Genomic DNA, 14838 nt, shown 5'->3' with positions numbered 1-14838 from the left:
CGAAAATGGCCATTTCTTTACAATGTACCACACCACGAACTCAGATTCAGAAATAAAATGTAGAAATGTAGATATAAAAAGGAGAAAACCACTTCATAGTTATTTGAAAAGAATCGGAGTTCACATTAAAAATCTAAATACCTTGTTTTAAGTCAGGTTTTGAAACAGTCTATATGTTAAAAATAATTCTCACCGAGAAATATTGCTCAGCTTCAAGCTGATCTTGCAGTTCTCGCATCTGTCCTTCATTTCCTCTATATTGTCTTCAGAAAAAAAGAGAAAGTAGTAAACAAATGCTCCTATTTATAGTAGACTTTATATTATTCTTTGTTTCTTAAAGTTATAAAAATAAAAAACATTTACTACAGTGACCTTTTAAAAGAATCATACTTCATTATATGGTAACACTTTACTAAATATATTTGGCTAGGCCATACTGTCTGGTTCCATTTTGCTCCTTATAAAGTACCATGCAAAGCAGACGGAACCCTTTTCTACTGAAGGTCACTTTCAGGAGAATATTAATTGTGGATTAATCCAAATTGCAAAAATGAAAATGAATAATTTGGTAAATTTCTGTAGAGAAAGCATTCTTAGGGATACATTTTAAATGTCTTATATAGTAAGTAAACCATTAAAAACAGAGGACATGAAAATATTTAATACATAATAAGAATAATTCAGTACTACATATTATGGCCAATTAAGCAAAAGAGGTGTGTGGAAATGAATTATCAAGTAAAGAATAAGAAGGGAGGCAAGAATGATAACTGACAAAGGAGGAGGAACACAGACAACTACATGTATATAATACACACATGTATATAATAAGAACAACTCACATAGAGAAGAAGACACAAAAAGACAAACACAATAAAACGTACAAACACAGATTTTCAAAGATGAACAATTCCATATGCAGTTGCTAGGTTTTCATATTAGATATTAATAGCTTTGTATTTTCAGCATCTAAGGCATATGGTCAATGGACACAATAAATGTTCACTGAATACTGAGTTAGAGTTATTTTTTAGAGACAAAAACTATAAAACATATTACTGGGTGAAAATAGTGGCTCTAAAAGGGAAAAAGAATTTCATCAGTATAAAGCCAACAAAACCAAAACTGACAATTTTATCCAAGAATTACTGTATTGTAAAAAAAACTGACAAATGAAGCTATTATAACAAAGTTGGAGGAAATAAAAACACATGACTTGGCATAAGATATACCCATCTTTGAAATTAAATTTTGAAGCATGTCCTTATACAAATTCTGAAAGCAATACTGACACCTTGCTTTGTCTCCATTTCATGTAAGTGGGCACTATGAGATGAATCAAAAGAACAAAACAAAACAAATAAACAAATTTAGGGTCATCATGTTTAATTCTAGTCTCTAACATAAACAAACCTTGAACATATCCTATAAGGTACTGAATCCCTAATTTAAAAAAAAAAAAAAGGGGGGGTTATCCTTCATTTCTGTAATTCTGCAGAGAAAAAAGATGACCTTTCTGGATATGAAAATCACATGAAGAAAATTGTGTTTTTTTCCCACCATAAACAGACTTACTGTAAAGTAGCCTTGAAAATCTAATCTTTTTCTTTCTTTAAATACCTGTATTTTTTTTAGTAAGCCTGTCCTTCCAAAGCTTGAATTCTCTTGTAAACTTTCATTGCAAGTAAATTCTTTTATTTCTAAATGCTTTTTGCTAACTCTACCTTTCACAAACTCTAAGTACATAAATCTACACACATATAAAATATCAAACACATAAGCAAGACTGAACACAAAAAGAAATCAAGAATGTTATTTCTGAGACTTACTTTGTAAGCTGAGCTAACTCAAATTCTAATAATCTCTTTGCTTCCAATAATGTATTTATTTCCTGTTTCATCTGCTTTTCTAGACCTTTTAAATTGTCTGCCTCAAATGCTTGAGTCTTCAATTCGTTTTGTAACAACAGTCGCTTATTTGATTCCTGCTCCAACTGCAGCGTGAGATTCTTAACCTATGAACGAGAAAAATAATTGGGATTTTAAATCTCTTTAAATTTATTAGATATTATTTGAAAAAAGACTAATCAAATCTCAATTCTAATGCCTTATACCAACAGAGAATATCAGTATTCTAAAAAGTCTCCATTGTTCTGTGTATTATTGCAGAATTTATTATTAAGTCAAAGTAATTCCCAAATTTCAGATATGAGCTCTTAGGGGGAAAATATTTGGTTTCTTTCTACTCCAACCTATATGGAAATTTAAAAGTAGAAGGTTAGTATAAAATGGAGAATATTAACTATGGATTTATTTAGATATGTTAGCTTTGGGGAAGACATTCCTAAGGGGTTTTTCAATTTACCTGTTCATTCGTAAGCGTTTGTGCTCTATCTGGTCTACAACCTTCCAGAGTTTAGTGACACCTTCCTTAAATCCCAGATATGACTAGTCATAATACTCCAATAGCACTCAGTACTTCCTCTTTTAAGAATGTTATGCTCATAATCACTATTTTAATATTTGTTTTTCCCCCTGGACTATAAGATACACAAAAGTCAAGACCATACCTATATTATTCAGTACCCCAACTACTAGTACAGAAACAGGCAGATAACAAGATGGTCAAAAATTATATTTTTTAAATGACTATTATCTTTCAAATTTTCAACACAAATTATTTCTGCATGCTGGCTCTAATAGGTATCTCTCTCTTCTAGGCCATTTTATATACCACTATCAGATTAATTTCCCTAAGAGTGTTTTCACCTATAGCTCTCATTTTAAGTTTAAAATATTATTAATACCTTGGTCCCCAAGTTTCTCCCATTACTAATCAACAAGTCTCTTTTTCATTGGTCAGATCAAGTCCCTTTTGTCCCTTACTCACCTATCTTCTTAAGCACTCAGTAATCACTCTTTTATTGTTATCTTCAGTGATAATGGTCCCTCCACTAACTTTTGACTCTCAAACTATTAACTTTTAAGGTCTTCCTTAACCTTTAAAATAATGGTAACACTTCATTCCTCCTTTGTGAAGTCTTTCCTAATTATTCCAGTCTTCTCTTTCTCCCTTCTCTAATTTACGTATGTGGACTAATTATTTTAATCTTGTAAGTAATTTCTAAAACATATGATAACACAAGGATATAACGTCATTTTGTCTTTTATTACTTTGTAAATTTGTATCCTGTGCTTTCTATCAATCCAAGCCAGTCAAAACTCTGCAATTTAAATCTTTTCTGAAATCTAACAGTAATGCTCTTCTTTGGGATTACAGGATATTTTACAATAAAGACAGGGTTTTTTTTGTTTGTTTTTTAAAAAAGCAGATGGTCAATTTCTCCGGGAAAGGAGCTATGACATTGCTACACAGTTGTCCTGTCACAGTGCAAAATGGTATAGATCCTATGATGTTGAGTGTCCAATAACTATTTGAAGATGAAAATTCTAGGAGTTAGGGATATAGTGGTGACCATATTGTAATGAACACAGATACACATAGGTTATTTTCTTCCGTGTTTAAATTATAATGACTTTTAGTCATAATATGATTGTTTCTCTTTCATAAGATGAACAAAATCAGTACTGTCTATTTTTCTTACTTCATCCTCCATCCTTTCTTTATTTTCAGTCAAATGCTCGAGCTTCTGCTGAGATTGTTTCAGATCAACATCTAGCATGGAACACTGTTTCTCAATCTGAACAACCCTATTTTCAGCCTTCTCTCGAGCTTCTCTCTCTTCCTTGAGCTTTTTTTCCATCTCTGCAAAAAAAAAAAAAAAAAAAGATTATGAACACACATTTAAAGAACAAGACTACTTTAATACTTTTCACTTTCATGGGCTGTGTAACACAAATTGGTGCCAAAAATCCCTCTTTAAGCTTCTAATATCATACTTTCTCAGATTTCCTGTTGCTCCTTTGGCTGCTCTTTCTTTTGTTGGCTCCCTTTGTTCGTTTCTCCTCTTCTACTTGACTTCTGAATGTCAGACTGCATAAAGGCTCCATTATGATTCTTCTTCTCTTCTGCTCTATTCTACCCTTATTCTTCCCTTTGCTGATTTCATCAGGTTCTGCATATGGCTGGCTCCATGTGTAAATTCCTGAATTGAAACTTCTCCCCATGAGCTTCAGACTTACATACCAATTCTATTTGATACTCCACCTAGATATCAAATATGCTTTTCAAAGTTAACATATCTAAAAGAGACATCTTTATTTCCTTCCCATACCAAATCACTCCTACCTCAGTCATCTCGATGTCAAAATATATTAACATCAATCCAGCTGTTAAAATTAAAGGCCTGAATCTTTCTTTCCATTCAATTTATCATCAACTCTTGTCCTTTGTAACTCCACTTCTTTTCAGCTCTACTCCATTGATACTTACAGAATATAGATTTTTAGGTGATCTCCCTTTTTAAATTCTTATCTCCCTCAAAAGCATTCACCATACAGCATCATGAGTGGTCTTTTAAAGACATAAATTATACATCTCAGCACAACTTAAAACACTACAATGGTTTCCTATCATTCTTAGAATCACAATATTGAACTTATACTCAGTTCTGCCTAGAACATACTTACTCCCACTGTTTCTGGTGTCTGATTCATTTTGACTTTCAGTTCTTATCTCAAGTATTATTAGCTCTAGGTAGTACTACTTAGAACCTATCATGCTGTGTGTTTAGAAGTACTTTGTAAACAATGAGAAGCCACAAAAGGATTTTAAGAAAAACTAGCACAATAAGATTTGAATTTTAAAAAGATCATTCTGACCTAAGTGAGAAAAACAGATTGATGAATAGAACAACTCTTGGCAGAGTAAAAATTAAGAATCTATTGTAATAGATCAAACAAAGTAATGATGTCATCACAAACTAAAAGGGAATAGGAAAGGAGGACTAGGTTGTATAAATCATTTGGAAGTAGAAATCCTGAAAGATTCCCAAATTTGTGGCTTGGGCTCCTGGATACTGAAATCCACAACTCTCCTTAATCATAATAATATCTCTCATTTATTGAAAGCTTTCTATGTACAGGCACTTTACATACACTTTTATCATCTAATTTTTCTTTCATTAGTCATAGAATGGCTAAGAGGCAAAATAGTTTTGTCTGATTCCAAGCCTGGGCTCATAAAAACTATATAACCCTTTACTAGGATAGTAAGAATATGGGGTAAGAACAAGTTTGACAGATAATAAGTTTCCTGTTGAACAAACTGAATTTAAAGTGCCAAGCAACACTTTCAGATTGTAGTAGGTTAAGAAGTGAGTAGAAAGTCAAGAAAAGGAAGATTCCTCTTTTCAGAACTTGGGCTATAAAGGGATGAATAAAACAGTGGCAATTAGGAAAGATCACAGGTTGCTGCAAGGGTTTGTCTTTTTTTAAGATGGGAGAGATTTGAACATGTTTACAACAATAAAGGATTCAGTAGAGGAGAAAGGTTAAGGATAAAGAAGAGCAAAAGAGATATAGTAGTCCCCCCAATCCACAGGGATACATTCCAAGACCCCTAGTGGATGCCTGAAACCACAGATAGTATTCAATCTTATATGCTATGTTTTTTCCTATATACACATACCACCTATAATAAAGTTTAATTTATAAATAAGGCACAGTAAGAAATTAAAAATAACTAATAATAAACTAGAACAATTATAACAATACACTGTAATAAATCATGTGAATGTGATTTCTCTCTCAAAATATCTTATTGTACTATACTTGCCCTTCTTGTGATGATGTAAAATGATAAAATGCCTATGTGATGAAATAAAGTGAGGTGAATGATGTAGGCATTGTGAAATAGTGCTAGGCTTTTGATGGGAGTGTCTATAGAATGGACGTGCTGGACAAAGGATGGTTCATGAGCTGGTGGAAAGGAGATGGACGTCATGAGATTTCATCACACCACTCAAAACAGTATGTGATTTAAAATTATTTCTGGAATTTTATATTTAATATTTTTGGACCTCAGATGACCATGGGTAACTGAAACCACGGAAAGTGAAACCACAGATAAAGGGGGACTACTGTAATAAGATGAGTAAGAGACTGGATCTGAGTACAGCTAGAACATACCAGCCAGGACAGTAAGAGGATAGAGGGAAGATGTTGAAGATGGGTAAAGAATTAGAATAGACTGATTAAGTAAGAGAACTAGATTCTGAGGAGTTTATAACTATGCTTTCAGGATTGCTTTTTGAAACAGGAGAAAAGTTCACCTAAAAGTGTAGTAATAACAAAATGGCATAGGAAGCTCGAAAAAAAGAGAAATAAAAGTTTGGGGGAAGGAACTAGTGAGTTATATATAAAAAATTGAGAGCTCAACTGTGGTTGGAGATAATGCATTGGGCACACCATTTGAAGACCCATATGAAGTGAAGAAAGTGGCTGGCTGGTCTAGGGTGTGTTTAGAGGCCTAATATGGTAGAAACACAAAGGAATAAGAAAATTGAGGGTACAAAGCAAGAAAGCAGATGAGTTGACAGACAATAAGTTCCAGAATGGACTGGGATGAAAATAAAAAACTGAAAAACTGGGAGGGGAGAGGGGTAATGATTTCACTAATTTTTACAGGGAGTAGAGAGTAGCAGAGTGAGAGAACTAGGAGGTGAAATTGTGATTTTAAAAAAAGGAAGGTATCAAAAAAAAGAGGGAAGATATCCTCTTCTCAGATCATTATTTATAATTTTTAAGAATTTATACTACCATAAAGTGAAATTTTAATAAATCAAAAAATTGTGTAGGCATTATTTAAAAATTTATCATGTAGAAAATATTAAAACTGACACTTACCGTACATTGCAACAGACTTTGCCTCTTCAATAGATTGATGTTTGTCAGTTAAACGAGCTTTGGTTACTTTATGTTCATTTACCTCTTGTTCTAACCTTTGTTGTAATGATTTAAGCTTGTAGTTTAAATCTATCTCTAAATTATTCTTTTCCTGAAAAACGAGAATGAGAGTCATGTAATACAGTTCAAAAGACACATAATTAAATCTTATTTAATATCCTACAAGAAATAATATATGAATTAACTGGCTTGAAATGTGACACAACATTCCTTAAATATTTATATTCAGGATATGTTTATTTTTTATACTTATCTATTTCACATTATCTATAACATCTTCTTTTTAAAATCACAATAAGCACATGTAATTAAAAGCAAAATATCACCTTTTCTTTACCCCCCTTATCCCCACCCTTTCCCATCTGAATCATCAGCCACTGTTGATGGCAGGGCAAGGTTGCAGTGGTGGTTATGTTCAGGAGGGTTTACTGCTAGGATCAGAAATAGGACAATCCTTCTATTCATTAAAAAAAATTTTGCTACCACTTTTTTTAAACAAATTATCTCTACATTTTTAAACAAATTATCTCTATCTACATTTGCATCTATACCTAGATTTCTGTTGCTTTGATAAAAGAAAAAGTCAAATTGATTTCCATTTCTGTTTGGGTGCTTCTTCTAATCTTCCTTTTTTCATCTTATTTCTACATTTACAGTGGGCTTAAATATCAAAAAACTATTCTGATTGTTACAAAACAGGTACACAAAGGACAGATAACTGGTGGATTTTCTCACTATTTATCTGAGGATCTAGTAAACCAGTAACATTTCAGGGAGACATCAAAAAGTGAGACCTAGATCTGCATATTATTTAATCTTTTTTTTAAGCAAGGTAGGGACAGAGGATAGCCAATGACATTTTTGATTGTTAAGAAAATTCTACATGTAAAAGCCAATCACTTTGCACATTTTCTATTTTGCTAACCCTTACCAACAAGATGGAAAAAACATGCATGTCTATATTCTAACTGTGTTTTTCTTCTTCATAAGGCTAGTAAGGTTCAGCACCTTCGTCTTACCCATGTACAAAAATAATGGTGAATGAAATCCATATGAAAAGGTATTTCCAAACCAAAAAAATTTGTGATCAAATAATATTCAACAGCTAATACCCTTCAAGGGTAAAAACAAAAATAACAATAAAAATCCCTAAGACATATACCCCTGCCCCCCACATTCAACTATACAACTATAAAAGCTTTAGAAACATAAATATATAAACATTAGGAGTGAATGCTATTTTATAAAACCACCTTATAATATCTGATAACTAGCAAATACTATCTCATAATTGATAATGTTAAATCACTTACCTTTTCTGAATGATTAAGCATGTCTTGAGCCTCTTTTCTTTCTCCTTCTACTCTTTCAATATTATGTTTGAGATGCTTCACCTCCTCTTGTAAAGAGGTAATTCGAGCTATCAAGTAAGGAAAAACATTCAAGTCACATAGTCATTTAAGCAAGTGTTTTTGTACAGCATGACCACTAAGATAAAAAAGTTTTAAATGTCCTGATCAGATAGAATTATTTTCTTGGTAGTATATACAATCACTACAATATATATATAGCAATACAAATGTTAATGTTAACTGGAAATCATCTTCATTTCACAAATGGTCCAAGAGATGGAGTCTGAGCTTGGTCCAGAAATCATTAGATCTGAGTCTTTACTCAGTGTTCTTTTCTACCATGTTAAGAGTAAGACCCTTTAGTTAATTAAGGCAAGTATTTAAGTTTGGCTTTTTATGTGCCAGACATTCTAAAAGTATTTAATTACTTTTAACCTAATGGAGCCAAACTTCATTTTTATACAAAACTACATTTTTAAGAATCCAAGTGCTCTAACAGAGCTTAGTTTTAACCTACCTGAGGCTCACACCATGCAATAGTAGCAATTCATATTTAGTAACTATCATTAAAACATGCTTTACACCTTAAAGGTTTTTAATGCATAAGTATTTAACAAACACAAATTTAATACATGTAGAATTTAACATAAATGAATATAACTATATGGTCTAGTTCAAAAGTTAAGAATCGATTTTCTTTTTTATGATTCATACAGGCCCAGGATTTGGTAGGGAAATGGATAAAGCATCCAGATAGACCAAAAAAATTTTGTACTTCTTAAAGTTCAGTGTTTAACTTGCTATACTTGCCAAAGTCTTCACTCTATCTGCTTTCCATGTTTTAGTCTTTCCGAAGTAATTCTTTAATTAAATGAATATTAAACATTTGGCATCTGATAATGATTGTTTGTTAGACAGCAATGAAACAATTTTATATACACGCACACACGCACGCATGCACGACAATGGCATTATATTCATGAAGGAGAAACATCCGCCAGTTTCTTTTACATGATTGAGCAAAAATACAAAGTGTGTGTTTGTATGCAGAGAGATAAAGTAAATGTGGCAAGATGTTTAAATGTTAAAGTGCTACTGAAAAATGCTTTTCCTGTACTTATAATAGGTTTTAAAAATCTGTGCAAAGATAGTAAATTGTGAATTTTTCATGTAGAAGTTTACATATAACTTCTAACAAAGTAATGAAAATGAGTTGAATCCATTACAGGTTCTTAATAATCATATGCAACACATGTTAAATAAAATAGTTTATTTTCTTCATTTATTCTATTTTAAAAAACATGTAAGGAAGAAACTAACTTGTCTGTGCAATACATGAAAGCATGGAAGCTTCATATACAAAAAAAAATATATAGTATATAGTGGAAGGAAAAAACACAAAATATCAGGTATCATAAACTAAATGGAATAAAACTTCTAGAAGAGGGAACAATATCTTCATTATCTAATCAAGGAATTTAACCGGCTACACTAAATATAGCACTAACCATAGAAGAAAAATAAATTGGACTATATTAAAAATAAGAAAAGTTAACACCACTTGTTCATCAGCAAACAACATTAGAGTGGCAAGGGAAACCACAGAGTGGGAGAAGACAATGATACATATATTTGACAAAGGACAAATATCTAGAAGTCATACAAACCAATAAGAAAAAGTCAAACAATCCAATAAAAATATGGGCAAAAGACTGGCACATCATAAATTGCCAGTAAACATGGCAAATTCCTCAATCTTAGACACCAGGGAAACACAAATTAACCTATAAGGAAATACCATCACATACCACCAGATTGGTTAAAACATCATGACTGACAAAACTCAGCTGGGATGAGTACTGTCCTTAATAAGAATGTGGAGCAACTGGAATTCTCATATGCTGCTGATGAATGTAAACTAGTACAGCTACTTTGAAATATGTAGAAGTACTCATTAAAGCCAAATATATATATACTCTCTGGCTCTGCTGTTATGAGGTATATACATACCAACAGGTAGCATGTAAATGATTACCAAAAAAAAAAAAAAAGTATAAGAAAGTTCATGACAGTACTATTCATAATAGCCACCAAATGGAAATAGAACATCCATTTGCCACAGAAAGATTGGAAAGGAGAAGTAGAGGTATAAATGAAACAAGATTGGTGGCTAGATGAAGATTATTGTATCTAGATGACTAAAATTTTCCAAAATGAAAAGTTAAATAAGAAACCAAATGAACAACAGGACTTTAAGAAAACACTTTTAAAAATGGTAATTAAAAATATTTATCTTTTTGCATTTCAATCTGAAGAATCAAAGATAAATTTACTAGATGAAGAGCTTATCATTTCAGTTAAAATTTTCATTCCATGACATCTTAATCTTTGTCAATTCATTCTGTTTAAGCCTCTAAAGCCTGGACTTTTGAAAGCTAACTTTCAGTCTATAACAGCAGCCTTATCTATTCACTGGTCCAGGTGCTGGAGATCTTCAGGCCCGTATCCTATTTCTCTACAAATATGAAGCTAAATTTTTTTTTTTTCATTTTTAAAGAGTTGTAATAAGTAAAACAAGAATTATGTAACAGATCATATGTGGCCCACAAAGCCTAAAATATTTACTATCCAATTATATTTGGGAAGTCATTGCCCATACATATGAAGAAGCTTCTGCTCACTAGCGTACATGAAGGATATTCAACTAGGAAATAATCCTGACTCTGCCAGAAGCCCAGTGTCCTAAACTATGAGAAATTTATATCTGAGGGACCTGAAATTTCTTAAGGACTATAAAAGATCAATGTAAAAATAGTGTGTTGTATGTTTTTAACCACAGTGCATCTTTATATGTACAGTAAGGCTCATATAAATGATGTGCATTTTTTAATGTGTATGAGGTTTGATTCACATTTATATTAAAAATTAAATGTTAAAGGAAGCACTGAAAAAAGATAAATCTCAACAATAAATGATGCCATGAATTTTCCTTAACATCACTGATAATTAAAAAACAGATTCAATTAAAACCACTGTTGATGAATACATGGATGACAGTTTCTTTAACGCATGCACTTCAAAGCTCGGTTATATCTGGAAGATCATAGACTTAAACAACTTTAGAACTGGAAGGATTGATAGGAGGTCACCTACTCTACTCTCCTTGCTTTATAGATAAACAAGGCAGATGAACTGACTTTCACAGAGTTAATAAGCTGTATATAAAAAGGTCTAGAAAAGCAACTTAAGTATGAGGCTTTTCTAATACATATAATGAGGTTATTTTTTTTAATTATAGTTAGATCTATTTTAAGCCTAGTGCCTGAGAAATAGAATTGCACAATGTTCCTCAGCTAAGAACCAACGAGAGATCTTAATTTCCGTTTCCACAGTCACAAAAACTGACCCTGACCTCTCTCCACAGAATTATAGCTAATCATCAAGCCTCATGAGACCCCAAACTATGTTCCCATCCTGTGAGTAAGGTTAAAATGGACTACCCCACCCCCATTTTTCCCTGAAAGATCTGGCAACTTCCATGCATATCTGTTTGATTAGGTAGTATAGATGCTGTTGCTAATAAAACTACAAAATAGAATATATGAGAAGTGGGTAAAACCAGGCATTTTTTTGAAAAAAAAACAAAAAACGAAAAACAAAACTGAATTTTACTACCATTATACAAATTGTTCCTTTATTCATTATTAGTTATACTCAATCTTTTCTCTTTTAGACACACAAAGACTGCCGATATCTCTAGTCCTAATCTTCTCAGCACCCAATTCTTTATTTGTAATGAGATTCTATTTCTACAATTGATTTTCTATTTCTACCAACAATGAATGAGGAATTCCCAGGTTTTAATAGTAATAATCCTCTCTGCCCAGATTAGTCCCATTTTGAGTATGACTTTTGTGAACTAGGCATGTTTTAAAATTGAGTTTTCAGTAATCTGGCTGTAAAATTGGAAATATCCACATTACCTACCTCACAGGGGTGCCTGTGAGATTGAAATTACAATGTGATACAACTGTAGGCATTATATTGAAAGAGGAAAATGGCTAACCATTTCAATTTTTTACCAAGGTCATTTTCTTTATGAGAGCAATATAAAAAATATATTATCTTACACTTAAAAATGTTAAAGATAGGAAGTTTTATGCTTTTAACCACAATTAAAAAAAAAAAATTAAAAAATTACCTTCTATTGAAAAACAAAATGTGTCATATACATACATTGGAATATTATTCAGCCTTAAAAAGGAAGGAAATTCTAATACAAGCTACAACATGGATGAATCTTGAAGACGTTGTGCTAAGTGATATAAGACCTACACAAAAGCACAAATATTGTCTGATTCCACTTTTATGAGATAGCCAAATTCATAAACACATAAAGTAGAACAGCAGTTACCAGAAGCTGGGAGCTACCACATAAGGGGTATAAAGTTTTCGTGATGAAAAAAAAGTTCTAGAGGTGAATAGTAGGGATGGTCATACAACAATGTGAAAGTAGTTTATACCACTGAATTGTACACTTAAAAATGGCTAAAATGGTAAATTTATGTTATGTATATTTTACCACAGTAAGAAAAAATATTACCTTGAAGGTCTCCAATCATCTCAGAATCATGACCTCTGTCTCTTCGTTCAGCTTCTAACACAGCTTGCAGCTGGTAATATTCTTTGTCCGTTTGTGACTTGGAATTCTCTAAAATTCTATTTCTCTCCTGTAATTCTCTGTTCAGGGACTCGAGCTGACTAATTGACTTGCTCATCTCTGTGTGACTCTTCCTTAATCTTACAGCTGTGTCTGATTCTGTCCTAAGTAAGTCATTGGCTTCTTCTAGCTATTTAAAAAAGAGAGCAAGAAAATAGGTTTTTCACTAAATATACAATCAAACTTATTGATAATTAAAAAAAAAAAAAACCACATTCAAAAAACTTACCTGCTTTTGTAATTGTGCCAGCTTCTCATTAGCAAGCTGTGAATTCTGACTTACTTTCTTTAAGTCTTCCAACTGATCCTTTAATGTAGCAACTAGAAAAGAAATAAATAAAATGTAGAAAGTACAAAGTTTTCATGGAGAAAACATATAAATCTATTTAAAAAAAATAAAATTTAGTCTTAGGCCATAATAGTCAGCTACAGTAGGTCCACTCCCAAAGTGAAATTTCATCTTGGAAGTACTTATTTGTTTCTATGATTGTATTTCAAATTATTTATTCCTAAGGCCAATCTATTAGTGAAATATTATAAAGCTAGTTTTAATATTTATTTTTGAATAGTAAAAATCTTTGAACAGTTCAGTATTCTTAAAGTGGTTCAAAATTCAAAAGGTACCAAAAGGATATGGTGCAGAATGAGTCTTCCTGCCTCCACACATCATCTCCCAGTCCAATTTTTCTCCTCAGTCACAACTATTACTAATTTCTTTTATACCCTTCCTAATATAGTCTATGTACCCATATCTTAACACATAAAAACATACATATAATACATATATGTTTTCACATGCATATCTGTATATGTATACACAAATTAAACTATATAGACAAGCACCCTTGTTTTAAATAACCTGTACTATTTTCCACTTAAAGATACAGCTTAGAGATTCTTTCATATCATGTACTAGGAGATACTTTTTATAAGATGCATAGTACTCTACCATATAGGTATACCAAAATTTATTATATCACTGATTACATTTATACTGTTTGTAATTTTTGACATTTAGAAAAATGCTACAATGAATACCCTTGTTTTTATATCAGTGTGCTTGTGCACAAGTTATCTATGTAATTCTTAGAAGTGAAATCACTGGATCGAAGGGTGTAGAAAGCTATTTTAAATGTATTTATAACACTAACATTAAAACACATGAAATTCTAGGTTAGTAGTTCTCTAATGCGGCTGCCTGTTAGAAGTGCCTAGAGGGCTTATTAAAAATACCGATGCTCAGGTCATATGTCTAGATCAGTTAGCATCTCTGGAGTTTAAGCATCAGTATTCTTCAAAGCTTTCCAAGAGATTTCAATATGCAAGTAAGGGTGAAAATCACTACTCTAGCTCATGAGATGTCTTAGCATTATGGCTTCAAAAATATTTCATAGGCACTAAATTTAAGATAACCTCATGACAAAGACATCAAAGATAGTGTTAGACAGAAATTCCAGCACTTTTCAAAAGAAGTAACAATTTACCTTCATTTTCTACATTTCTTCTCTTCTCATTTTCCTGTTCTGCTTTTCTTTGGTACTCATTAATTCTATGTTGTAGCAACATTTTCTCTTTCTCAATCTGAGACACTGTAGATTCTAGATTTCTTCTTTGATTCCCCTGAAATTATAATGACAAGGTGCCACTGCAATTAATACTTATTTGACAGAATACACTTCTTAAAAAAACACACAACACACAAAGACTTAAGATAGATTTCTTTGTTTCAAAATCAGATACTACCCCCTAATGACAACTTTCTAATAACAGAACCAGCTTGCCTTATAAGACAGTGAGAATTCCCTATTTGAACTAGGTATGTAAAACTTTCAGAGATATTTGAATCCATAAATATAAAAAACAACTCATCAGATTGAAAGTCACTTTACTAGTTTAAGAA

General features: G+C 32.0%; 1 protein-coding gene across 2 annotated transcripts in view; it reads right to left on the bottom strand.

The window, feature by feature from the left end:
- Positions 1 to 14838, bottom strand: part of ROCK1 (Rho associated coiled-coil containing protein kinase 1) — a 131678-nt gene that overhangs the window by 28695 nt on the left and 88145 nt on the right. For both annotated transcript variants that reach the window (XM_011360461.2, XM_011360464.2), the window contains exons 14-21: positions 14423 to 14558; positions 13168 to 13259; positions 12822 to 13068; positions 8180 to 8286; positions 6807 to 6957; positions 3605 to 3765; positions 1830 to 2014; positions 194 to 263 (exon numbers count right to left, since the gene is read on the bottom strand). In XM_011360461.2, the coding sequence (XP_011358763.1) occupies positions 194 to 263; positions 1830 to 2014; positions 3605 to 3765; positions 6807 to 6957; positions 8180 to 8286; positions 12822 to 13068; positions 13168 to 13259; positions 14423 to 14558 (1149 nt within the window). The remainder of the gene's footprint in view (positions 1 to 193; positions 264 to 1829; positions 2015 to 3604; positions 3766 to 6806; positions 6958 to 8179; positions 8287 to 12821; positions 13069 to 13167; positions 13260 to 14422; positions 14559 to 14838) is intronic.

The sequence above is a fragment of the Pteropus vampyrus genome, unplaced genomic scaffold (assembly GCF_000151845.1).
Source record: "Pteropus vampyrus isolate Shadow unplaced genomic scaffold, Pvam_2.0 Scaffold55, whole genome shotgun sequence".
Classification (NCBI taxonomy): Eukaryota; Metazoa; Chordata; class Mammalia; order Chiroptera; family Pteropodidae; genus Pteropus; species Pteropus vampyrus.
Note: the sequence above shows the minus strand (reverse complement) of the source record. Positions and strands in the feature narration are given on the sequence as shown.